General features: G+C 39.5%; 4 protein-coding genes across 5 annotated transcripts; 1 reads left to right on the top strand and 3 right to left on the bottom strand.

Annotated features, from left to right (window-relative positions):
• Positions 1 to 394: 394 nt before the first annotated feature.
• Positions 395 to 1780, bottom strand: rxfp3 (relaxin family peptide receptor 3). The gene has a single exon (XM_054612945.1). The coding sequence runs from the start codon at positions 1778 to 1780 to the stop codon at positions 548 to 550; it is 1233 nt and encodes a 410-aa protein (XP_054468920.1). The 3' UTR covers positions 395 to 547.
• Positions 1781 to 7686: 5906 nt separating this feature from the next.
• Positions 7687 to 13331, bottom strand: btc (betacellulin, epidermal growth factor family member). Of its 2 annotated transcripts, none has more exons than XM_054612706.1 (5): positions 13051 to 13331; positions 12121 to 12228; positions 10613 to 10733; positions 10289 to 10435; positions 7687 to 9665 (listed from the first exon to the last, which is right to left on the bottom strand). In XM_054612706.1, exons 1-5 carry the CDS (start codon positions 13088 to 13090, stop codon positions 9518 to 9520), a joined length of 564 nt encoding a protein of 187 aa, XP_054468681.1. In that variant the 5' UTR covers positions 13091 to 13331; the 3' UTR covers positions 7687 to 9517. The 2 variants fall into 2 exon arrangements, with proteins under 2 accessions (XP_054468681.1, XP_054468682.1); XM_054612707.1 differs by having other exon boundaries at positions 10613 to 10730.
• A 2075-nt stretch (positions 13332 to 15406) lies between these two features.
• gng10 (guanine nucleotide binding protein (G protein), gamma 10) lies at positions 15407 to 17012 on the bottom strand. Its single transcript, XM_054612910.1, has 3 exons — positions 16809 to 17012; positions 15689 to 15816; positions 15407 to 15583 (listed from the first exon to the last, which is right to left on the bottom strand). The coding sequence occupies exons 1-2, from the start codon at positions 16887 to 16889 to the stop codon at positions 15691 to 15693; spliced, it is 207 nt and encodes a 68-aa protein (XP_054468885.1). The 5' UTR covers positions 16890 to 17012; the 3' UTR covers positions 15407 to 15583; positions 15689 to 15690.
• A 1529-nt stretch (positions 17013 to 18541) lies between these two features.
• On the top strand, positions 18542 to 22156 carry nxnl2 (nucleoredoxin like 2). Its single transcript, XM_054612899.1, has 2 exons — positions 18542 to 19162; positions 21267 to 22156. The coding sequence occupies exons 1-2, from the start codon at positions 18861 to 18863 to the stop codon at positions 21433 to 21435; spliced, it is 471 nt and encodes a 156-aa protein (XP_054468874.1). The 5' UTR covers positions 18542 to 18860; the 3' UTR covers positions 21436 to 22156.
• The last annotated feature ends 4637 nt before the right edge of the window (positions 22157 to 26793 follow it).

The raw sequence follows: 26793 nt of genomic DNA, 5'->3' as shown, positions 1-26793 counted from the left end.
GTTGATAAAAATGTATGAATCATTGCGCTATTTATATCAATCCATCCTTTTACTGAGATTCTCTGAGGTGCTCTTCCTTTCCCCCACATTTACAATAATGTGTGGACAGTGTTGAGATGTGGTCATATGTGACATTTGCTGATCTTTACTCGCATCCTCAATGACAACCACAAGAGTGAACTGAACAAAGAAAAGGAACAGCAATTGTCTCACATATTGTAGAAGCACTTTACTTTCACATTATTATATTAATATATATATTTTTTTACATTTTTGGACAGACTTGCCACATTTAAGCATACTGTTTTTTCTTCTTAGCACAAGAGAAATGTCTCTCTTATTATGAAGATAAGATGCATGTGAAGAATGTCAGTGGACAACTGAGATGTGGTCATATGTGACATTTGCTGATCTTTTTTGTAAAACGCAGATCCAGCTTGAATTCAGACAGCTTCCCTGGCAGAGCAATTCATATATAAATAACAATCAGAGAGGGTAAAAAAAAAACAACCAAAAAAAAGTCCATGTGGCACTTTCAACTGTCGGCCTACGTGCTGTTCAGCGGCAGATCTCGGCGGTCATTGTACATAACAGCCCCGGGAGGATAGAAAACAACAGCGGGCTCCTCGGGCGCGCTGACGGGGACCGGGACTTGCCCTCGCTCGTCCCTCGCCGGCTTTGTGGTGGCTGTGATCGGCCTTATTGTCGGAGAAGTCATCCGCCAGAAGAGTTTTTTCAGCGCTTTCCTGAACTCCCGCCTCATCAGGCAGTACAGAATCGGGTTCAGGCAGCTGTTGGAGTGCGCCAGGCACACGGACACGGGGAACACGTACACCTGCGTGGTGTAGTACTCGTAACTGAAGTGAACCACGTTGAGTTTGATGAGGATGCCCCAGACTGTCAGCGCCTGGTTGGGCAGCCAGCAGAGGAAAAAGGAAAGAACCACTATGGTCACAGACTTGGTGACCTTTGCGCGTCGTTTGGCACTGGACGTGTTGGTGTTTTTGGAGGTGATGGAGCGCAAAAGGAGCAGGTAGCAGGCCGATATGATGCCAAGCGGCAACACAAACCCCAGCAGCACCTTCTGGGAATGATACAGCCCCAGCCAGAGCTGTGCGCTTCCGTTGGTTTCTGGGAACTTGACGAGGCACAAGTCCTCGCTGGAAACGCTCACGGTGGTGGAGAAAACCGCGTGCGGCAGCGCGGCGGAGACAGCTGCGATCCAGATGAAGACGGTGATGAAGACGGTGATGCAGCGTGCGGGGCAGCAGCGTGGCCGCCGCCGCCTGCCCCGCAGCGCAGAGGCGAGAGACCAGTACCTGGTCACGCTCATGGCAGTGAGGAAAAACACGCTGGCGTACATGTTCATGGCCGTCACATAGGAGACGATCTTGCACATGGCTTTGCCAAAAAGCCACGTGAAGTCCAGCACGTTCTCCACAGCCCAGAACGGCAGAGTCAGCACGAACTGGAAGTCCGTCAGCGCCAAACAAGTGACGAAGAGGTTGATGGAGGATTTTTTCCACACCTGTTTGGACTTCATCAGGTACAGAACCAGTACGTTCCCAACCAAGCCCAGCGCGCACACCAGCGAGTAGATGACAGAGATTATAATCCTCACAACAGCGGCGCCATCTCCCACCACGTCTGTTTTGTTGAGGTCGGACAGGTGGGAGAAGTCCCAGTCACCCGAGCTGTTGGTCCTGTTGAAAACACAGCTGAGGTTGAGGTTTGCAGAATAGACTATTCCTGCTGAGCCTTCGTAAGTGTCCCCGGACATTTTAACTTTAATCCCCGAGGATGTTCCCGAAAGTCATGCCTTGATCCGAATCTTTAATACATAAAAAAAAAAAAAAAAAAAAAAAAAAAAAAAAAAAAAAAAAAAAAAAAAAGGCTTTTCATCAGTGCTGCTGACAGATTTCTCTCTGCGCGTATCAGCTCTCCTCCCTTGAGAAAGCGACTGGCTGAAGCAGGCGCGTATGTATAGACGGTGCAGGCAGTGCGCACGCGTGTTTTTTGGGTCGCTTTCACATCACTCCGCACAGAATATCTATTTTGGACCATTTTGAAATTAATTTCGTGCTAAAGCCCCCCATTTCTGACAGTTTTGGGGATATGTTGGAAAGCTAATTTAGATAAAGGTTTCACAGGTTTTAATAACTCAAAACCACATGAGACAAGGAACTGAATATCTGTCCAACCTGTCACATTGTGTGAAGTTGCTCCCCGGGCTGTTATAGAGAGTGACATCTCAAATGCAGAGAAATAATTTCCCCATTTGGGACTAAAAAAATTATATTATATCAATCAGGTTTCACAGGTTTTTCAAATCAATAAAGTGACATACCATCAATATGGTTATCCCTAATATTTCACATTTCAAGGTTTTAAGGATTGAGGATTTATTTCCAACAAACCAGAGATGCTGATTGAAAGAACAGTAGAAATAGTTTATTTTGTGTATGTCTTATTTTGGTGTAAAAGAGAAACTTGAATTCAGAAGGTTTGCGTTTTCATTTTTCTGTTTAGGTCTAAAAATATTTCCTTTATTGACATGAGACTACTTCTGTGGACTACGTTTACTCTACGCTGTTGTAAGTCTGCAAATTTCCCCGCTGCGGGACTAATAAAGGATTATCTTATCTTATCTTATCTTACCATCATTACTGACTGGACATCCACATAAAAGGTTGTGAATTGTCCTTTCAACATCATTATCAGTGACGCGTTGCCTTGGAAATGCTCATCACAAGGTTGTTATTTTTAAAAAGCTGCTCATTTCTGAATATCCATCCATCCATCCATCCATCTTCCATTACCGCTTATCCAGTTAGGGGTCGCGGGGGTGCTGGAGCCGATCCCAGCTGTCAATGGGCGAAGGCAGGGTACACCCTGGACAGGTCGCCAGCCTATCACAGGGCAGACATACAGTGGGTACGGAAAGTATTCAGACCCCTTTAAATTTTTCACCCTTTGTTTCATTGCAGCCATTTGCTAAAATCGAAAAAGTTCATTTTTTTTCGCATTAATGTACACTCGGCAACCCATCTTGACAGAAAAAAACAGAAATGTAGAAATATTTGCAAATTTATTAAAAAAAAATTAAAATCACATGGTCATAAGTATTCAGACCCTTTGCTCAGTATTGAGTAGAAGCACCCTTTTGAGCTAGTACAGCCATGAGTCTTCTTGGGAATGATGCAACAAGTTTCTCACACCTGGATTTGGGGATCCTCTGCCATTCTTCCTTGCAGATCCTCTCCAGTTCTGTCAGGTTGGATGGTGAACGTTGGTGGACAGCCATTTTCAGGTCTCTCCAGAGATGCTCAATTGGGTTTAGGTCAGGGCTCTGGCTGGGCCAGTCAAGAATGGTCACAGACTTGTTCCGAAGCCACTCCTTTGTTATTTTAGCTGTGTGCTTCGGGTCATTGTCTTGTTGGAAGGTGAACCTTCGGCCCAGTCTGAGGTCCTGAGCACTCTGGAGGAGGTTTTCTTCCAGGATATCTCTGTACTTGGCCGCATTCATCTTTCCTTCAATTGCAACCAGTCGTCCTGTCCCTGCAGCTGAAAAACACCCCCATAGCATGATGCTGCCACCACCATGTTTCACTGTTGGGATTGTATTGGGCAGGTGATGAGCAGTGCCTGGTTTTCTCCACACATACCGCTTAGAATTAACGCCAAAAAGTTCAATCTTGGTCTCATCAGACCAGAGAATCTTATTTCTCATAGTTTGGGAGTCCTCCATGTGTTTTTTGGCAAACTCTATGCGGGCTTTCATATGTCTTGCACTGAGGAGAGGCTTCCGTCGGGCCACTCTGCCATAAAGCCCCGACTGGTGGAGGGCTGCAGTGATAGTTGACTTTGTGGAACTTTCTCCCATCTCCCTACTGCATCTCTGGAGCTCAGCCACAGTGATCTTTGGGTTCTTCTTTACCTCTCTCACCAAGGCTCTTCTCCCACGATTGCTCAGTTTGGCTGGACGGCCAGGTCTAGGAAGAGTTCTGGTCATCCCATACTTCTTCCATTTAAGGATTATGGAGGCCACTGTGCTCTTAGGAACCTTGAGTGCTGCAGAAATTCTTTTGTAACCTTGGCCAGATCTGTGCCTTGCCACAATTCTGTCTCTGAGCTCCTTGGGCAGTTCCTTCGACCTCATGATTCTCATTTGTTCTGACATGCACTGTGAGCTGTAAGGTCTTATATAGACAGGTGTGTGCCTTTCCTAATCAAGTCCAATCAGTTTAATTAAACACAGCTGGACTCCAATGAAGGAGTAGAACCATCTCAAGGAGGATCAGAAGAAATGGACAGCATGTGAGTTAAATATGAGTGTCACAGCAAAGGGTCTGAATACTTATGACCAGTGCTTAATTTGAGGGGGAGCAAGGGGAGCGCGCTCCGGAAGCTCTGACGTGCGCTCCGCCAGCTGGATCTGGATTTGTGTGTGAAAAATCAAATAATTAAATACATAAATTAAAGTTTGTTTCGTTTTAATATCTGGCTGTTTTGAACAACTGAGATGTAAGTAAGATGAACTTTATTATTCTCTACTGTGCTGGTTGCAGTGTGCAAGTCATTAAATGTTTGTTGTCATGCCACGGAGACAGGCGCGCGCCTGTGTGCCTGTGCCTGTGCGCTCCGGGAGCTCCCACTTGACAAATTAAGCACTGCTTATGACCATGTGATATTTCAGTTTTTCTTTTTTAATAAATTTGTCTTTGGACTGTGGGAGGAAGCCGGAGAACCCGGAGAGAACCCACGCTGACACGGGGAGAACATGCAAACTCCACACAGAAGGTTGTCCAGCCCGGGAACTGAACCCGGGACCCTCTTGCTGTGAGGCGACAGTGCTAACCACTACACCACCGTGCAGCCCCATTTCTGAATACGTTGACCTCAAATTGCCTCGAGGACATCCTCCCAATTTTCACAGCTGTTAGTTTGTAAAAAAACTAACATAGAAAGCTCTTACATGTGTCATCAAGTGATGAGAATTATCAGTTTGATGTTATGTCAAATACATTTTGTACCACAGAGATATTTACTGCCTCCCATCAAGGTCCAACCTGAACTTTCTAGTTAAACAGTTGCTCCTCGAGATGCGATGGTGAGTCACTGTAGCGCCAGTCTTCCATTATTCCAGAGTAAAGATGAACGACATGACAGCTCCCCAAAAATGTGTTTATTTAATGACAGTTTAAAAATATATGGTAAATATCTGAACGTTCTAATCTGTACTGAGCTAATTTTCCCTTTCATTCTCTCCAAAAATTGATTAGATTCAGTTTGCATGCAAAAAAATATTGCTTAATACAACTGTGGCAGCATTAGGCAACTTATATTCACACTTGTTATTGTGTTACAGATACAGTATGTATATTATTTGACATTTTGCCTATTTCACCAGTTGCAAATCGAAACCATAGACAAAAGAATACGTGATGTTGAAGTGATGCATGAGATAAGACACACATTCAGCTTGCTTTATAGTTTTATGAAGTCACAAAGGCATGAACTCCATCCATACTGATGTGTTTGGCCCCCTGATCCATTTTGTGGGAATCGAAACAAAAGAAAACATCTGAACCGTATGTATAATCATCCCTCACTAAACATTTACCCTTTACTTTGAGTTTACAGATGGCAAATCCCCTGTAAAAAATCAAGATGTCAGATAATCTCTAAAGATCTGGGGCACCTATGGAGAAAAATGAATGTCTGATAAGGGGGGAAAAAAATCTCTGTAACTGGTATCTGTCCAATCACAACTGCGCGCCATCCCATTAATGGTTTCCTGATATTCCTTTCTTGTGGGGGACGTCTTGACAGCTAATGCTATGAAGTAGATTATCTTACAGAGGGAGAATGATACCTGCAGCACCCACACTGTATTTACCCAACCAAATATAATATCTATGATTACAAAATGTATTTTTGTTCACATGAATCCATCTCATTTTAGGTTTCTGTGACCTTTAATCAGCAAATCTTTTAGAAACTGTAGCTGTTAGATAAATGTAGTGGTGTGAAGAGTACCACATTTTCCTCTGATATGTAGAAGTATTAAGCATACATTAGAAATAACTCGAGTAAATTACCTCCAAATTGTGTTATGTCACATTCCCGTCTGTGTTCAGCTTTTTAGAAGTTGTGACAGGTGTTCTGCTGACCTCCAGTGTTACTCATGCAAACTACAAAAACTGCACACATATTCACGTATTGATCCGATACAGCACACACACATTGCCTGAACAGACCTTGAGTGGAGTAGTGTCTTCAGTCAAACTGTGCGGTAGTCATACCACAGCTGTTGGAGACACCAGCTCGCACACATTCCAGAGAAGAACAGATGGAGCTGTAAGCTTTCAGTGTGAAAATTGTTGAATGACCCCCGCAGTCACGCCTACGCTTCATCCGTAATCAATTCTAGTTTTGTTTTATACCTGAGATCTGTTTTGGTCTGGGGACCACTTTTTGAAGTTTTCCGTCGCGTCTCGGAATCGTCTGCATTTTCATTTGCCTCTCGCTCTCAGACAAAGAGGACTCATGATTTTATTTTGCTAAACTGCCTGTGCATTGTGTAATTTATTTGTTAATATCATTACTGTAATTACAAATAGAAAAGAAAAGGACATTACCACACATAAAATTTACCTCTGCGATGCATTTTGATTGTTTCATCAAGACATTTCTTACACTTATACATACACACATATACAGCATGTATAGCAATGAAAGAGGTGGTTTTCTGTGGGTGTTTTCATGAAATTGTGGATCTTGCAGATTCATTTGAGGAGTGTCTATGGTTTGCATCGATCCTGCTCTTAACTTAGACTCAACCCCTCTTGGCCTTGGTCTTGTCTCTGTATCGATACACTCTGATCTTGGTCATGACCTGGACTCGGTTTACGTGGTCTATACTACAACCATGTCCACTACACGTCTCCTGGAGTCACTTTCCAAATTGCACTGCAAGTTTTATGAAAGAGTTTTTTTTAACTGTGTCTCAGCTCCAAATCAAACATCTACTACAGTTTGGCTGGTATCTTTTTTCCTTATCAGCTTGCAGGCACACCCCTCATATAGAAACTCTGGCATTCCTTAGCTGTCACTCTTTTGAAGACAGCCGGCACACAGGTTACCTGAAATTAGGTCAAAGATCCTGACACCTTCGTTGTAAACAGAGCAGAGAATAGATGTCCTTGAGTTAAAAGCTCTAGGCTGGTGTTTTCCCAGTTGTGAGAAAAATGATTTATAACTTATTGGATGTGTTTTCAGCGTGTTCGGTTCATTTTTATCAATTCTCCTCATACTTCATGTCATTGTTGCCTTGGCAAATGTTTTGGAATGAGCTCACTCTGTCAGGCTTTTTTTAGGCAAAGCAATTCAGCGTAGCAGAAGCCAAGCACACATCAGTCAAGTCTTGGCCTCTGTAAAATAAATTAAAGTTGCCGCAGTGAACAAACACATGCACCCAAGTGCCTTTTTTCATAGGATTCAATTCGAGCAGTGACTAAAACAATTCTTAATTAGATTTTCGAAAGGGAAAATCTAAATGCAGCTGGGGGCACAACCCAACACTGAAACTCTGTAAACCAAAGCAACAGCCAGCAGGTACATTAGCAGGAAGAACAACATGACGAGGAAGCTTGACCGTTTTGGAAATAAATGTATTCTCTTTCTTGCTGAAGACCAGGGGGAACATTAATTCCCCTGTCATGTCTGTATGGTAAATATGAAGATATAGCCGGCACGTTGACAAGAGTGGTATCGATCAAAATGTATGGTACAGTATGAAATTTCAAAATGTCATACTATTTCTTTAAATCACTGTATCATCCTTAACAACTGAAGTTCACTTTCCATTGTGATGCTATCAATCTCATGCATTCAAACATTCATGTATTGGATGAGATACATTTGAAAGAGTGTTAGAACCAAGGACAAAGGCAGATAGAAGATAATTCCCTTGTGCATGTAATCAGTCACAATATGTCACAGGACGATACTAAATTTTGTTCACACCCTCTTACACTGGAATTTGTTGGCTCCTGCCCCACCAGATGGTATTACATCACCATAGCAACACAACAACTGTAACCAAAGTACGATCACGTGAAAGGGAGCATTATCGTGACCTAATATAAGCATGTCTTGCTCATTTGTTTGAATTGTAATTTTGTTAAATCTGCATGTATTTCATTAAAGGTTTAAAATTGAAGCTGGTACAAGGGTGGCAGAAGGTCATGGAGATTTTAATGTGTGTAGGAGTCAGTGGTGGTCTTATGAACTTTAGCTCATTGGTCTGTGATGAGATGCAAACTCTCTGCAGACTGAGTAACGTTTTGCCGAAAACACCACTTAGAGTTTGAAACCATACATAATTTGGGTCTTAATGCAATTGATTTTATCTGTTTTATGTTGATCTTCTGCCGGAAAAATAATTTTAATTGGCAGCACATAACCAGTCAAAATATTTATTGATAGGTGGCTTGTAGACAGCGAGACTTTACTGACTCTGCCCCCTTCGTTCTACATTTAGATGCAGTTGATACACATACAGATACACGTTAAAACAACCCTGTGAAAGGCTGACAGTTTGGAAAGTGTCTCATACAGTGGAGCACTTTCACCTCGGTTGAGCCTCCACACACAGGCTCGGCTGTTCTGCCGGTGTAGCTCGGAGGCTGCTCGGCTCCAAATATACAGTTCAAAAAAGCCTCCAGCACAAGTTCTCCTTGTCCTCCTCAAATCCCTGGAGTGCAGAACTGCAGCCTTGTCGTACATAGAAGGCTTCTCTTGCATTGCTAATGTTGTTGAGTAACAATATTCTGTGTGGGTTAATATGGAGGCATTGCAAACAGAGTAATAAATAATGATGATTGTGATGTAGCGGTAAACTAAGTATAAACAGCATGACACAGAGATACATCAGACTGAAACTGTATTCCGTAGCTTCTTTCTATACATTAAATTATATATTTACATGACAGTGTACTGGAGTGTCCTTACACAGTCTCGGTTCCTCTAATTGTGTGTCTCCCATGCAAACTAAGTGTCTCCCATGCAAACTAATAACCTGGTGAACTGTTATTACCGGCTGACAGCTGGTGTCACAGCTTTTTTCCGACATAGCAACAACTGATTAAGTGCTATGCAGTCAGCAGCTACACGCGCCTGTTGCTGCACAGCATCGGAAAACGAAAAAGAAATCCAGCTCAACACTGGTCTCCAACTCATGTTTATCGTCCTCTTAGTTCTGACGCTTCATCAAATATCCAGAAAAGGCTGCCCTTTAAGTGGAGGGTGAAGATTCATGTTCACCAGCTTGATCTAACACAGCCTTTATCCAGAAATTTCCCTCCTCCTTTGCACAGGCCTCAGTGCTGTCCTGCACAGAGGGACCTCCTATGGCACACTGCCATCACTGTGAGACAAAAGCCAGCAGCTGCTACATGATGGACAAAATCCCCCATGTCTAAACAATTCCCAGACCAGCGGTCGAGCACACTTCTCATACGGTGTTGGTGTGTGGTGGCTCTGTGGAGTCTACAGTTAAGGTTGTGTGAGTCGCGCTGGTGTCCATCATGCTGAGCTTCTCTGTTCCGTTCCTTGGTTCTTCCCTCCGTCTTCCCTTCCGCCACCACAATCTGCACCTGCGTCTGACAGAGATGTTACATGTTGTCACATCATTTATATGCAGCAGTAATGGCAAAACTAGTTGTTCAATAATCATGCTTCTGTTTTAAATGAATGAATGAATGAAAATATGCTTATTTACTTTCTTGCTGATAGTTAGATGACAAGATTAATACCATTCCATATCTGTGCACTAAATATAAAGCATTTTTAATTTGCTAAAGTGCTGATTCGTGCCTCTTTATGGCCTCTTCTATGTGGCAACACTGGCCGAGGCTCAAGGTTATTGTAGTATTTAGACCCATTTGCACAAAAAACTGTTTGGTCAGAAACAAAAGAAACAAAAACTAAGGAGTCTTGTGATTTTATGTTTTTTTGGATGTGCTGGTAGCTGGATTTTTTATCAACTTTGGACATAGCCAGGCTAACTGTTTACATCATTTTCTAGTCGCTATGCTAATCTAAGCTAATTGTCTCATGGCTCTGGCTACATATTTTACAGGATTGAGTCCATTATCAATATTCTCATCTAACTCTCGTCAAGACAGCGAATAAGCACATTAACAAAAATGTTAAACTATTCCTTTAAGCACATTTTATCAATGGTAAATCACTTTTTTTTGGTCGCAAAAGCACAAAAGCTTACTGTGAACAAAGGCAGAAGAATACAATGACGAGAATGAGGAAAACGAGCCCTGCGATGATGCAGGCGATTATGATTTGTCGTTTCTCTCCTATCCGCCAGTCTAGGTCCAGGTATTCACACCTTGAGCCAATGTAACCCCGCTGACACCTGACGAAAATAAACGGGGGAAAAAATTATTATTTTTATGTAACAACATTACTTCCTCTTTCATCTGTTCTGTTATATCTCTTCTCTGTAGAGCTTTTGACTTTGTATTTCTCCTTCTCGTCCTATTTACAGCTACACTTTTCTCAATCACCATTATCTCCAGCACCCGTCTCTCACCTGCACGATGGTGCCATCTGTTCTTTTATGTAACGACAATCCCCGTGGATGCAGTAGTTTGTTAGTTCCTTGGGACATTTTGAGAAGTGCCCCGTCCACTGCCCTGTGTCTATTGTGTCTGCTGGAGAAATGAAATTACAACATTTAAAATTAGTTTCAGAATGATTGTGTTTCGGATAATTCGGTATAACAACACATCATCGGTATATAAACTGATTAACAGTGAAAGCATGACTTGTGAAATTAATAGTTAAGCTTAAATGTCGAACTATTTCTGTAGATGTGTCACGTTCTGTCAGCTTGCTTCTTTGACTTACACCCTCACTTCTGGCATAGCTTGATGGTATAAATAGACCTTTTGCAATACGACCCAGAGAGAACTCTTGATAAATCATTGCCAGGAAAAGCCCAGTGTCATCAAAGTCTCATTAACCACGTGTCTCAATTATTACAATTCCTCACTAAGTTAAAACACATGCTGAAGTGGGATAAAGTTACAAAACATTTCCAATTCTCTCTCTCTTCTCTCTTGCTCCAAAAACCACACCCTAAAACAACTACTACTGGGCCATAATGCTGAACTTCTGACCCCAACTTTAGCCATAGTGCTTCTTATGCTAAAGGCTGCCGCTATCTTTTCAAGCCATCTCTGAAAATGAGCTTGTAAAAGAATACTGCTGTTCAGGTTCTCTCATCAATGAGAGCGCTCCAGTTGTAAGCTGAAACATGAGATGATGCTTGCTGCCATGACCTCATTCTTTAAAAAGAGAATATCAAGTGAGCCAGCTGAACTTGGTAAATTCAGCTAATCTTAATGAGGGAAACAGCAAGCCTAGAAATAAACAAAAACATCCACCAGCACCTAAAATAGCTAACATGTTATGTCATTTGTTTAATCTGTACACACACCAAACTACTCCAAAAATGATAAGGTATAGCTTTCAAAGAGGGTTGAGTGACGAGTTACCCTTTTCTTATTGTGAAGTTTACCCTCTGTTGCTTCATATTTAGCATACAGATATGAGATTGGTATTAATCTTAAAGAAAGCAAAGAAGCTGTTGAACTATCCTTTTTATATTGGTATTATTTCGATAAAGCAGCTCCTTAATCCCTTGTTCACTGTTGTTTTTTTCCTATCAAAGAAAAACAAAGACAAGAATAATTTTAAGGAATTTAATCACGAGAACAATTTGTTGGCATTAGAGCAAATAAGTTCCTCTGTGGAGGAGGTGTTGCTAACAGACATTCTCATTATTCCTCTTCTCTCTGGACAGTCTGGTATATGTCTCCTAAACGATGAACTGCTTTGGGTTTTTTTTTCCCTTTAAGTGTTTCAATATGTAGGTGTGTTTGCATGTTTACATCCACATCTGCACTTTGCCCGTCTTCCAATAAAAAACCCTCCACCTTTAAAGCCACTTTTAAAAACTTTAAAGCAACCATTTATGAGACCGCAGTGCTGCCCCCCTCCCCTCCCCCTCCACTTCCACCGCATGTCCATATCTACCTGTGCAATTGTCTCCGTTGCCATGGTGATGACAGAGGGACTCAGTTCGATTGGCAGACTCGTCGGTGGCATTCCATTCTGCCAGGGAGTATTTGCATAAGGCCAGAGCTGCAGCCAGAAACACAAACAAAAAGCCGATCACACATACACACACACACACACACACACACACACACACACACACACACACACACACACACACACACACACACACACACACACACACACACACACACACACACATAGGCCACACACTCACAACAAACAAATACATGCAGGTACACAATTGTGCAAACATTTTAACAAATTTGTGACCACAATGCACATAAAGAATTGGATCTACGGAAGAGATGACGGGGAAAAACCCATGATCACAATCACAGTTATTAAAGAATAGCCACTGAGTCACGATGAAAGCCTTTTAGGGTTGGAGATTTCTCTCGTCCACGCCCACTTTTGTCTTTCTCATACACACACACACACACTTTTACTGCTCTAAACAATAACCATATTAGAGCAGACATAAAGTTAACCACAGACTCTTTTCATATCATGGGGATATTGAAATGTCATATTTAATTCCACCTTGGGGAAGACTGTTCTGACAATGAATACTAATCACAGGGGATATATTGCTGGTGTATTCATTCAATCATTAACCAACACTGAAGTCTACTTTACAAATATAGATCATAGGACGAGCACTGCTTTTAAAGCTGCATTCATTTGAAAACACATGGATGATGAAAAGGTGCAGCAACAATCAAAATAACTCATACAATGCCATTTTATCACTATGTCCCTTGAGAAGAACATGATCACTAGGGGCACATGTTAAAAAATACTATTTTATATGTTAATGTCAGTCTGCCAGTGCTGTGTTCACAACCAACCAGTAGAGAAAGTGAACAGGATGAAACAACGCCTTACCTGTTACTACCCCTACATAGAGTCCGTACACCTTGGCCATCTCCTCACTTGATAAAAGCACTCGTCTGGATGATGAAAGTTCAATGTCATTGACGAATAGAGATGAAACGTGATCAGTCCTTCCTCAGAGGTCGATGACCTTTGAAAAAGGTGTGGACAAGCCGTGGAAGTTCCCCAGTGGTGTTTCCTATTGTGGTCCTTCATTGATGGCAGTTAGGCTCATAGTCATCCAGTAAAGCTTGAGGCTGTAGCCAGAGCACACACACATAGCTGAAGGTGTCTGTCTGGACTGACTGGACTGCACCACAGCGTCTGTGTGTGTGTGAGAATAGATCTAAAAAAAAGGGGTGGCACTGAAACCCAACTCTGCTCTCTGCTCCCCGCCTACACCTTTAAAGGAGAATACGACTCCATTCAAGCTATGCAGGTTATTTCTTCCTCAAAGAACAACTGCGCCTTTATACCTGGCTTTCCTTTTCTTAAGAATGAAGCGGCAGGCAGATAAAACTCATTGACAATGAACAACGACCAGTTTAACAGCTGAGCAATTCCTATTTATATTTTCAATTCTGTTGTCTCCTGAGGGGTACGTGCACATGCATATTACCTGTTTTAGATGTTTCCTGGTCCAAAATCTGGACTTCTTGTTGGTCTCGACTGATTCCTGCAGGGTATGACTCAACTGATTTTAAAGTGAAAGTTCAAATGGTAACAACTGCTACTTTTACTTGACCTGAGTATATCCTTTTTATTCTACTTTATACTTCACTACATTGCAAAAGAAAGTATTGTACTTTTTTCTCTGCTGTTTTTTATGCGACAGCTGTAGTTATTAATTACTTCTACAAATTTGGATTTTACAAACAAAACATATGATACGCTTAGAAAATATTAAGCATTTATATAATATAGTATTAAAATACAGTGATAAAAATCTTATAAAATTATAAAATTTGTAATAGTTTGACACTCACATGGAATTTTTCTAAATTGAGTACTTTAACTTGTAATACTTTAAGCGCATTTTGCTGATGGTACTTTATTCTTACCTACGTAGCATTTTCAATGCATGAATTTAAAATGTAATTGGGTTTTACTACGTTGTAGTACTGCTCCGTCTAAAGTAAAGTATCTGAATACTTCTTCCGCCACTGGCTGGGCTGTTTAAGGAGAAGTGAAGAGAGACATTTTTTGTTCTCCAGACATGACCTGCAGATGGCATAAGTTGACACTTGCCTTTAATAATTAAATAACTAGTTTCAACATCACACCTTAGAATGTTCTACTGGTTAAGTTATGGTTTCTAAGTTTATGATTAAACCAATCCCTCTCACGGTGTTTTTGAGGATTTTAATTTAAATATGAGGAAAAGGCCACTCATTTAGGGGAAAGAAAACATGAGAAACGACAGGATAAGCATTAGAAAATACGTTTTTCATCAAAAGAAGGAAACAATTGATGTGTGAAAATACAGTTTTACACTCTGGTAATTTGATTAAGGCTCCAGAACAGGACGCAGTGAAGCCAAAGTAAAGCTTTTGTCTTTCAAAAATCATGCATTTTTGCATTTTATTTAGGGTTACAAATGTACAAGCTCAAGATTGGTTTCTCAGATAATGTTAATTTTCTGCATCCAGTTCTGTTTCTGCTCATTCTCATGTGAGAACTTTTAAAAAACAGGAGCATCTGATGTGCTCATTGTGGTTAAGGCTGCAGTACGTTTGAACAAAGGTTGTTAGGAAAGGAGGCATCAAACAAGGAAAACTATTGAGACTCGTCCCTGAACAGTGTACCGAGAGGAAAAGGAAATGACAAGTGGAGAGCCGTCTCATGACTGGCTAGACCTCTTTAATGCTTATGTAGACTGTTTTTGGGGCAATCCGCTACATCTACAAATATATATGCTGAATTTTATAAAGTCCATTTGCAAATAAATAAATTAAACAGACACTTGACTAAACATCCATAAATAAAACATGATTCATAATATCCAATTCCCATACTCTAGTGATTCATGTTTTATTTATAATCATGGCCTTGAGCTCGGTAATGAGGTCCAAAATCTTTAAAAGCTCAAACTCTGAGTAAAGTGTGACTCTCTGCTGAGTGTCTTTGCAGTTTTGAACAGGAAGACGCCGTTTCCTCTCTCTGGCTGTGCTCCTAACTTAGACCGAACATCAGGAAGCTATGATGCCGAGAGATTCCAAGGCGTGATCTAAAGCCCGGCTATAAACATCCGCTTTGTAAAATCCATAGATTTTACAAAGCTTTCCACTGTATGAAAGAGAGATCACACTTGTGCAGCATTAGCACACAAAAGTTATCTAAATAAAAAAATAGAAGCAGTAGGTTTCTGTAATGCCCTTTTATTGCTGTAGTAAAACAAGACATTTATTTGAAAAATAAATTGGAAAAGCTAATCTTTTATGTACTTTTCTTAAAATGAAACGCATAAACAAGAATTGTTACAAACAACATGGAAATAGTTTCTTCTGTGAGTGAGATGCCACAGTTGTGTCCACTTCTTCTTCCACTGCAAACAAAAGTGCAAATCTCTTTTATTCCTTATTTCAAATTCTGACATATTAAAAAAATGCGTTACCACAAATTCAGGGCTTTAAACTTTTATGACACTGACCTTCACACTACAGCACAGGAGCGTGGCTCTCTGAAGGGGTTGCTGCCTGTGGGGACTCCCACCAGCAGGGCGTCTTTGCCTGCATTCTGCAGACAGTACTGCTGGAGCTCTGCAGCAGCCTGGGACACCTGGAAACACAACCACAGACAAATCTATACATAAATTACCTCTTTCTGATGAGTGACCCTATAAAGGATTTATAGTTATTAATGAATGGCTTTATTAATGGCTATTATATCATTTACTAATGCTAAGAACCGGGTTGCCTAATGTGTTGATGCTTCTACAACAACAAACTTGCTTTGTTTGTCTAGCCTTTATTAATTAGCTGTAGGCTTATTAGAAAGTTAGAAACACAGGAGCCTTTATTAACCATAGTTTACTAATAAGGAGGGGTCTCACTAATGAACTAACGAGCTGAAAAGACAAAGCACGATTGATGCTTGAGGAGGATTTCCCCCAATTAGAAAAAGCATTTAAGGCCTCAGTTCAATTATTCATTAACCATTAATAAATTCATCAATTAATGATTTTAAATCCCTTATAATAGCTTTTTAACTGTTGTTTGGTCGGTTGTTAGTTTAGCATTTAAAACAACAATAACACAAACATGTCAAAGCAAGCTGAACAGAATAAAAAGCGAAAAGGAGTCAAGAATGTGACTGTGGGACATGTGGAGTACAATGTACTATATAGCAACAATGAGTGACATCATCACATCACACCAATGTTTAGACTCTGGGAGATGTTATTTTATTGTATTCTACAAGTAGCTAAATCTGACATTTGACACACTTCTAATATTTCAAAGTGTATGAAAAGAGCAGACAGACACATTTTTGTGTTTTGGGTTAGTGTTATTTTGAGATACATAATGTGTAGGATGAATAAGAGTAGAAAAACAAATAGGTTAAGACAGTGTTGAATGACCGTGCTGTCAAAAGACAAGTTGGTGGCCAATAAATGAATAAATTGTATAAGATAAAAGCAAAAAATTATAATATAATGTGTTCTAACACAAGTGCGTAAACATTACAAAGTTAATCAAATCCCCAAAAGCTGATTAGTAAACCCTAAGCCCTCTGGTTCTCTAGATTTATAATCTTTTCCCCGTCTTTACCTTGATTCTCTCCACACTGGCCTCGAGCTTCAGTTGTTCTACCAGCCGACGCATGTTGGATAAATTGGAATTAGAGGTCATGTTGGAGGAAATTGATTTTGGGGAGAGAAGAATTCCTAGTATTAAAAAAAAAGTCCCCTTCAGTCTGTCAACACAGGAGCTCACTGCACTAATGGGCAGCAGACCGCTCGAGGAGAAACAATGGCTGGGTTTCTTTCCAAATGACCTCAGTCCACTTCAGTAAAGAAACAAGGAGAGGAGGAAGTAAACACTAGCCTCCAAACGTACTTAATACACTAATTCCAGTATTTAGAGAAATGAATCTTGTATTGTATTCATTGTATAAGTGTGATTGCTCTACATTTTCTGTTTTCTGTTTGTTTCTTGTTGTGATTTCCCCCCCCCCCCATGGACAGATATACATTTTATTCTTACTTTACTCAAACTTTAAACTGCCCCACGGATACAGAGAAAGAGTTTCATAAGGGGGGAAGACATAGACAGTTAATGTGAACAGGACAAGGAGGACAGTAGAAAGAGGAAGTTAAGTTAAAGGAGCGACAAAGGAGGTGGAAAAAGGGGGAAAAGAGAGAGGGGAAACTGGGTGAGGTGACGGAAAATGGCAGGAGGAAGCATCGAGGACAAGAGTATACAAAAGAGTAGGAAATGAAGGAGGATGAGAAGGAGGTGATGAAGGAGACACCTTCCTTCCCCTATTCTGGCTTGTTTCTTTTTTATCCTCTGTCTTGTTTTACTTCCACAAATGGGAGGATGTGGGAAAAGGGAGAGATGAGGAGGAAGTTAAGAGAGCGAAAGAGAAAGAAGAGGAGGACAGTTCAAACAAAAACATTGCGAAATGACTATCCACAAGGAGGACTAAAGCATTTTTGGGGGGTACAGTGCAGATGTGCACATATAGTCATCGAGTGTTCATTTTAAGCCTGAAAAACAATATTTTTTACTGTAGGTTGTAGATTTCAAATCATTAAGCTTAAACCTATGTTCAGAAATAGTCCGAGTTACATATTATGATTGGTTATTCAAATTGGCCAATATGGAATATGATAGGTAATGTGCTAACTCATAACATTGAAAATTAAAATCTTACAAGCACACTAGTTAGAGGTTCAGGTTACATCCTACAAACTTCCTTTCTGTTACTATTAGACAGGAACAAAATCAATACTCAGATATGTGTTTAAAATACAATAAAAAGTTGCTTTTATTGTTTCAAATACAGATTAAACATTAACCAGAGATACTGAGAACAGAAAATGCTTTTATTTGTTGTTAGTAACATATATCAAACAACGTTTTTGTTTCCAATACAGCTATTAAACGCTTTTAAAAAAGCCAAAACATGTGCCACTTATTAGTTTATAATGTTTGTTGTTTGTTGTTAGAGACTTTAATTGAGTGACACCTCCTTGATATTTCCCATCATATTCAGTTGATTTCCTATATTTTCTACCAGGGAGGATTCTGTGAATGTGATGTGTTGGGGTTAAAGGTCACTACCCCCTCTGAACCATTTTGACCATGTTGTGCTGTCATGTTGCCTACCTGGGGAAAAAAAGTATTATTTGTGGTGGATTGCTCTGGTGTTGTGAATTCAGTTTACAAGTTGCTTTTATGAGTTTGTGTAGAAGGAAGAGCAGGAAGTTTAAAAAAGAAAAGAAAAAAAGTGCTTTTGTTTTGTCTTGTATGTTCGTTGGCTCTGCGCATGCGCCTGCCCGGTGCTGCCTGAAAGCGCTGCGAGACGTCGTGCTGCAGCCGAACTGGAAATTACTAGCATACGAGCAGCGTTTGAATGCAGCTTGAAACCCACATGGCTAATGAACTACAACACGGTCTGCTTGTGTCCTCATTGGTCCGCAGGTGATTTACAAACAAGATTGGCTTGTAAGTAGCTTTTGCAGACAGGTAGACATTGCAGGAAAGTAGGAGAGCCTCCGTCACTTCTTCTGACCGACGACGAGGTGTTGAAACGAGGAAATAATGACACAGAGAGCTGTCACTTTGATTTAAAGCGTGCCCGAGGCTTCAGCAGACATGGTGGAGGTGTTTACCGGGCGGACACTGGTGAATAAAGACGGGGATTTGGTGGATCCCGATGAGGCGTTGAGGAACAAAGTGGTGGGGATCTACTTTTCTGCAGGATGGTGTCCGCCGTGTCGCGACTTCACACCCATCCTGTGTGATTTCTACACGGAGCTGGTGGAGGAGAGCGACCCTCCGGCTCAGTTTGAGATAGTTTTCGTCTCCTCCGACAAGTCGACCGATGACATGGTCGAATATTATCACGACATGCACGGAGACTGGCTGGCTCTGCCCTGGACGGATGACTACAAGCAGTGAGTATCAAGATCTAATGGAAAGTGCATGCAAGTGTGGTTGTTTGCATGGAAATCCTCATGCATATACAAGAAAAACAACATTTGAATAGCTGTCCACTGTAGTGACCTCTATGCATGAAAGGGTTAAGAAGTTTATGCATGTCTCCCTTGATTCTTTCACAAATATTTTAAACTCAATGTTGCACTTCTTTATTTCTCTTTTTATATGTATTATATGTATTTCACACTGTTGCCCCAGCAGCTCATTAGTCTGTGCTCCAGCTTATGTAAAATGCTTATCAGGGTCATCCTCTCAGGGATTAGGATAAACTGCAGGACAGACACACTGTCTGTCTCCCATATAGGTGAGAGGTAGTTTGATCTGTTTAACTTCAAGATCAGGGTTTGTTTTAATTCATTTTATGTTGTTTGTCTCTTGTGTTGTGTTATATTTAATGCATGTCTTTTGTTTTTGTTTTTTTGTTTTTTTTATGGTTTTACATACAGTACCAGTCAAAAGTTTGGACACACCTTCTCATTCAACTACTTTGAAGAATCTAAAATATAAAACATATTCTGGTTTGTTGAGCATTTGTTTGTTTACCACATAATTCCATATGTGTTCCTTCATAGTTTGGATGTCTTCAATATTAATCTACAATGTAGAAAATAAATAATAAAAAAATAAAGAAAAACCATTCAATGAGAAGGTGTGTCCAAACTTTTGACTGGCATTGTACAAATCTTCAGTGGTTGAGGAATCTCTCAGATCATTTAATTAACTAAAAGTAGCAACACCACAATGAAAGTCCTGCATTCAAAGTGATACTTAGGTAGAGATGTATTGCTAGCTAAAAGTAACAAAAGTACTCATTATGAAGCCCCTATAGGCCTGTCAGTGATATGTTATGATGTATTATTTACTTTTGGATTGAAATTAGGCTACTGATGCATAAATGTATGAAGCTGGATAAATGTGTGAAGCTGGTCTAGATGGAGGTAGCTTAAGATGTTTTATTTTAAATATACTGATTCGTAGTTAAACCAATAACAATGCTAGGGCTGCAACTGATAGTTATAATCCTTAATCTACTGCTTACCTTTTTCATAAATCTAACAGATTAGAAAATGTCAGGAAATAGTGCAAAAATTCCAGGAGCCCAAGGTGATGTCGTCAGACGTCCCTTTTTGTCCGACCAAAAGCTAAAGTCCCCAAAATATTCAGCTTGCAATCATGTAAAACCCTCAAAAGATTAGATTTGAGATGCTGGAACCAAAAATGTGTGAAATGGTAAATTCCATTTTGTTAATCGATCAATCCACTAATTATTTCAGTTTTATTTTATGGCGTTTTCAGTATTTCAATATTAAAGTTGCTCAGGGGCAAACTCCTTTTTATATTTATCTATAAATGTATTTGAATCAACATTAGCTCCTAAAAAGATAGCAACTAATCGTCTTGGGGTCCACACAAGTAAACATTACATCACATTGAAAAACATGTATGTAATTAAAAATCCAAGGAAAAAGGAAACTAAAAAAATAATACTGTATAGAGCTGACAGCAATCGATATGTTTAAACTATCACATAAATATGAATCTGTATTTAGCTGTAGCTGTCAACGTGCACAAAATGGAAATATGAAAGCAGAGTACTAGACCTGCAACAATGAGTTGATCAACAAATCATATCTTACTATTTTGATGTTCAATTTATAGTTTTGTTTTTTTCCAACTTTGGAAATGTGAGAATTCGCTGCTTGGCTTTTGTCAATATGGAAATAATGATCGGCATTTTTCACTATTAGCTGACATTTTATGAACAAAAAGATAATTGGAGAGGAGATAGATTTTTTTTTTGAGTTGATTTTGTGTTTTTGTTTGTAAAACATGAATCTTTAAAGAATCGTGTGGCTATAACAGTCAAAGCATACAATGGAAATATTAAGGTTAAGTATAAGTAATAAGTAATATAAGTAACCGTACCTGAGATGCTTTATTACGTTCCATCGCTGTAAAGCATATCATGTTTTATCCACAAAGGAGAAGAAGCAGAGCAGCAGTTGTTCCAGGTGTTTGGTTGTAATAAAAGCCTTTCTTCGTCTCTCTCTTCTCTCTCAGCGAGCTGAAGCAGCGCTACAAGATCACAGCGGTGCCCAAACTGGTGATCGTGAAGGAGAACGGCGACGTGATCACGGAGAAGGGCAGGAAACAGATCAGAGACCGAGGCCTGGCGTGCTTCAGGTCCTGGCTGGACGCTGCAGAAATCTTCCAGAACTTTAAGGGTTAGCAAACAACGACGAGGAACACGTCGACACTTCCTTTTCACGAGGGTTTCTGCAGCCACGATAGAGATTTGAACAAAACCAAACAAAAAAAATATTTCAACGTTGACTTTAGCTCAGAACATGGGGGAGAAGAGACAGCAGTTGATTTAAGGGATATGAAAGAGTAAATTACATTTCTGTTACACAACGTTGGTTTATTTATTCAGATTTAACATTATTTATTTGCTTTTTTTTTTCCTGTCAAAGACTGAATATATTTGACTTCTTAAGCACTCTAAAAATCCGTTGAATGAAACAATGTGAGAAGGAAAAATCTAACTTTGGTTGTGTTGCTCACAAGTCATGCTTTAACGAGGGGTTTACAAGTAGATACGGATTTGTTTTAAGGGTTCACAAGCCAAAAAGGTTAAGAAACACTTCTTTAAACATCCTATGCATTAAAGACAAACCTCAGGCATATCCACTTTGGTTCATATGTGAAAAATGATTTGCATTTTAGAAAATTGTGTGTTTTGTTTGAATAATACAAGCCAGCTACTGTAGTTTCTTTAGAAATACATTCATACATTCTTTATAAGCTTGTGCACTTACTACACATACAGTTAAACCTTTGCTTTTATTAAGTAGATCTCTTAATATGCTGTTCTATATTTAAGGTTTGACGTGTAGTTCTACTTTGAGCTGCCTATATATTTTTGTATCTTTTATTTTATATGAGTTGTTTAGATGGTTATTATTAAAAAAAAGATATATATTCTGAGATTTATTGTCATTTGTTTCAACCCACATTTCTCTTCTCGTGTCAAGGCGCCTATGTTTTTAGGAACAAACCAAATGATTCCCCGTTGCCTCGTTAAGAAAGCAGAAAGCCCGCGGGACTTTGTTTCCAACATGCTGGCAAATGCACGTCCTCGGTCCTAATTGCCCCCCCCCCCCTCTTGTGCATGCTGACAAGGCTGTTATCACTTTGTATATAAAACATCCTACAGGCATGATGCCATAATGATGAGTCTGCACAGGCCAGTCTCTCAAGCACACGACTGCTTTGTTTTAACAAATGCTGCAAGTCTTCAAAGAACACCGTGCTGCGACCGGTAAACACCCCGAGGCTTCATTCGGGAATTAATTCGTCTTAAGATTGTTCTTCTCCTCGGGTTGGTTCAGGTGTATTTATTCCTCCCCCTTCATCACAGGTCTCAGAGGACTTCCAGCATCCCACAGCCCATCACTGAATGAAATGATGACGCTCTTCAAAGTAAAGGAGAGCGATAGAAAATGAAGCCTCAAATTGGCAAAAGGCAACCTATAACAGACTTAACTATTGATCTGCTTGGCATCATTATTTCTCTGGTGCTTTTTTTTTGTGGAAGTTGCAGTTCCGTGCTCTTCCATGTGGGGTCACTATTGTGTCACATATGAGAATATATAGACTTTTCACAATTGACAGGTTGCCATTATCAGCTAGGAGTTTTTATTCAAGGCAGAGTTTTATAATATTTCTTTCAATGTATTCGGAGGGGATCTCTAATGCGTAGGTCTTGTGGTCTGTCATAGTCCGGTCATATAGAACTGGGCTCTGCTTCACCTTTCCGTGTGCATTTTTGTCCTCATATCACATGACGGTCTGTCCATCTTATTATAGGTCCAAATAGAAGTTAAATTATCCTGTTGGGTGTAAGGGTGTGTGTGTGTGTGTGTGTTTTTGCATTATTATATTCGCTTTAGGAATATGTGGTTTGTCATGATGTGAGGTCAAAGGTCAAAATCACACCCATTATTGTGGCTCTATAGGACAAAACAGTTGCATGTTGCCCATCAATTACAAGTTTCTAAATTGTAACTAATAACTTGATGAATGGTTGATTTTCTGTCCATCCACTGATCAATTTATTGACTAGTCGTTTCTGCTCTTTACAGATTTGTCCCATGTTCACTGTTATACAGTAAAAACTGATTCTGTAAAGGTGTCCAATAATACAATGAGATAAAAGGACACTGAATTTCATCCCAATCCTTTATTCTGGGGGTCTTGATAGACATGGAACCAAATTAGATACTGAACATATAATATGAATATTACAGAGCACATGGAGGGTAATTCTGTTTCCTTTAATGGCAGTGTTAATGGCATTTTCTCAAGTACAGCGCTTAAGTGCATTTTTGAGGTACTTGTATTTATGAATTTCCATTTAATGGTACTCCATACCTCTAACTATTCTACTGTGCAGTTTCAAATTGATAATACAACATGGCATTAACAGATAAATGATGATGTATTAAGATAAGACGGTATACATCCCTAGGGGGAGATTCACAATCTAAAATAACGCCCCGGCCTTTAGGCAAGGCAAGGCAAGGCAAGGCAACTTTATTTATATAGCACTTTTCATACACAAGGCAGACTCAAAGTGCTTCACATATAAACATTGTCATACAATAAAATAAAATAATAGATAAGTAAAAGAAAAACATATGCAAAGAAATGGGTAAAATAGAAAAAGGCATTTTAGTATTAAAATAGAAAATAAAGGCAAAGTTAAAAAAGCTTTTTAGAAAGTGCAATGTATTTAAGATTTAGCAGAAAGCTATAGCAAACATAAAAGTCTTCAGTCTTGTTTTAAAGGTGCTCAGAGTTGGGGCAAGTCTTAAATCCTCTGGGAGTTTATTCCAGCTATTTGTTGCATAGTAACTAAATCCTGCTTTCCCATGTTTTGTGTTTACTCTGGGGATAATTAACAGATTGGTCTCAGAGGATCTTAGTGGTCTAGAACGCTGATGTAGTGGAAGCATATCAGTTAAATATTTTGGGCCTAAACCATGTAGGGATTTATAGGTTAGCAACATGATTTTAAAATCAATTCTCTGACCTACAGGAAGCCAATGTAACGATTTCAAAATTGGTGTAATATGATCAAATTTTTTGGTCTTTGTTAGAACTCTAGCAGCAGCATTCTGAACAAGCTGAAGCTTCCTCAGAGTTTGTTTTGGGAGACCTGTAAGGAGACCATTGCAGTAATCAAGCTTACTAGTGATAAAGGCATGTACAAGTTTTTGTAAGTCTTCGGTGGACATGAGCCCTCTAAGTCTTGCTACATTTTTAAGGTGATAATAACCATTTACCATCATTAAAGACGTTAATGTTATAATCCAATGATATGATAGGCCTGGGAAGTATTCTGAAAATGGCTCTTTGGTACTTTAGGTGTATTTTAATGCTTATACTTTTATTATTTTACTTGAAACAGAGTTTTTACACTGAGGTAAGCTATTGCAACTTTTACCTAATAAGTAAAATAACTAAGTAACTACTTCCTCCGCCACCGTGTGATTGTAATAATGTAATTAAATGACGAGTCACCACACACAAGTATAACTGGAATCCATGAGACTGAAGTGAGGAAGAAAATGAAAATGAAAATTAATTAAAAAAAAGAAAAAGGTTTTTTTTTTTGCTTCCTGTCTTTTGCTCAATTGAGACCCCAGTTGACAGAGAACTTCTCAGTTTAGATAAAGATGGATCTTTTTTGTCGACTTCACATTAATTGGAGTCACTCGGACTTCTTGCTGGCTGTAGAAATGAAAGGCAGCAGTGTTTCCTGCCGCTGTAACGGCGTCCTGAATCAACCAACAAGGCTGTCTTTATGTGCGAGCAGGGCGGGAGGGAGGCGGAGAGCTGGATGGACCGGCGGACCCTTCACCGAGAGAGCGCTACCGTCAAGCTTACCACGGTAATGTACAACACACCGCTCTAAACCTTCAAAATAAGACGCCCATTTGTTGATAAATCGATGACTGGTTGTATCTAAACTTTCCAAGTCCACTAACACTTATATAGCAGTTCAAAGTATATACATTACATTGTTTTTTTTAAGACCTTCATGACTTTTACTATATCTTTATTATTATTATTTTTTTTAAATGCTTCTAAACATGATTTTGATCTGATTTCATGTTGCAAGTCCACTAAATGTTACATTTTCTGTTTAAAACATGGATAATTACAATGCATGTTTATATGTTCTGTGATCTCTGTGATTGGTGTTGACAGCAGGTTACTTTTTTTGCACCACTATCTCTCCCAAATCCCAAATATGTAAAACATCATAAGAGGTGTAACAGGGAGTTTGATTTCTCTGCAGGCAAATTGTATTGTACGTTTCTATGTCTGGGGAATACCTATTGGCAACAAACAAGTTACACATGTGTTCGCATAGCCATATCACATATCACATATTAAACATTAACTAGTTCCATATTCGGTGTAATCAAACTTTATCATTTTTGCACATTGTCCACTTCATTAAATGTCCCAGCTAGTCACAAAGGGAAGGATAACCACGGTTTCACTTTTCTAGACAACATGATGGGTTTTAATAAGGTCAAAGGAAAAAAAATATGGCTGAAATACATCAGTGGAGTCTGTTAGACACCAGACAATGAAGAAGTAGCGCCAATGTCAACAATGTCAGTGTGAGCAATGGTTAATTGCCAAACTACTCCCTATAGTCTCAAAGTAATAAAAAGGTTGCTTGTTAACTACAAAAGGGCACAATGAAGACACGATGTGATAAATAAAAGGAAGTTATGTGTCGTATACTGAATAATAGAAAAGTTCACTCAGTATGGTGCATTTCTCTGCCAGGTTTATCCAACTTAAATGACCACTGCTGTAGTGTTCGGTTGAATGAATACAAAACACAATCACATCTGGACACAATTCCTAATTCTTAGCAGAAACAAGATCCAAACTGAAGCAGATGTTGATCACTTTCGGCCCCTGGTTAAAATTGATAAATGGCTAGTGTATAAAACTGGTTTGCCATAAATTGTGAATCACACAACCACGAGAGGTTCTTGAGCACACGGTCATAAAAGTTCACAAAAAATATCAGACTGATCAGTCCAGTATGGTATTTGAAATGAACTGTGGACAGACAGATGTACACGAATACTCATAATCCAACACATGATACACTCCAGGTTTACGCCTTGTAAAGATGATAACAATAAAAGTCCATAGCACCAAATAGTTCAACATTTTGTAAAATACATTCATTAGCTTTGTTTCCTATAATTAGGAAAATATTTATTTTAAGCTTAACTCAAAGCTCAGCATCATAAAAAGGCTTTCAAAAAATAAATGTAAGCCTCTTCACTGTGACTTACTCATGATAAAAACAAATTTATTTACAATTTTTTTTAGTTTCAGAATTGTAAAAAATACATTCATTAGCTTTGTTTCCTATAATTAGGTAAATATTTATTTTAGGCTTAACTCAAAGCTCAGCATCATAAAAAGGCTTTCAAAAAATAAATTTAAGCCTCTTCACTGTGACTTACTCACAAACTTAGTTTCAGAA

Source organism: Anoplopoma fimbria, chromosome 14, assembly GCF_027596085.1.
Source record: "Anoplopoma fimbria isolate UVic2021 breed Golden Eagle Sablefish chromosome 14, Afim_UVic_2022, whole genome shotgun sequence".
NCBI lineage: Eukaryota > Metazoa > Chordata > Actinopteri > Perciformes > Anoplopomatidae > Anoplopoma > Anoplopoma fimbria.
This window is presented reverse-complemented; position numbering and strand designations above follow the sequence as displayed.

Excerpts from the sequence above, each read along its gene's own strand:
- rxfp3 (XM_054612945.1), bottom strand. The coding sequence starts at position 1,780 with ATGTCCGGGGACACTTACGAAGGCTCAGCAGGAATAGTCTATTCTGCA.
- btc (XM_054612706.1), bottom strand. The coding sequence starts at position 13,090 with ATGGCCAAGGTGTACGGACTCTATGTAGGGGTAGTAACAG. Across the intron at positions 12,229-13,050 it reads CTATGTAGGGGTAGTAACAG|CTCTGGCCTTATGCAAATAC; the intron begins GTAAGGCGTTGT and ends TTCTGGCTGCAG. Across the intron at positions 9,666-10,288 it reads TTCTTCTGCCTTTGTTCACA|ACGCAGGTGCAGATTGTGGT; the intron begins GTAAGCTTTTGT and ends CATCTCTGTCAG.
- gng10 (XM_054612910.1), bottom strand. The coding sequence starts at position 16,889 with ATGACCTCTAATTCCAATTTATCCAACATGCGTCGGCTGGTAGAACAA. Across the intron at positions 15,817-16,808 it reads CCAGTGTGGAGAGAATCAAG|GTGTCCCAGGCTGCTGCAGA; the intron begins GTAAAGACGGGG and ends TTGTGTTTCCAG.
- nxnl2 (XM_054612899.1), top strand. The coding sequence starts at position 18,861 with ATGGTGGAGGTGTTTACCGGGCGGACACTGGTGAATAAAGACGGGGAT. Across the intron at positions 19,163-21,266 it reads TGGACGGATGACTACAAGCA|CGAGCTGAAGCAGCGCTACA; the intron begins GTGAGTATCAAG and ends CTTCTCTCTCAG.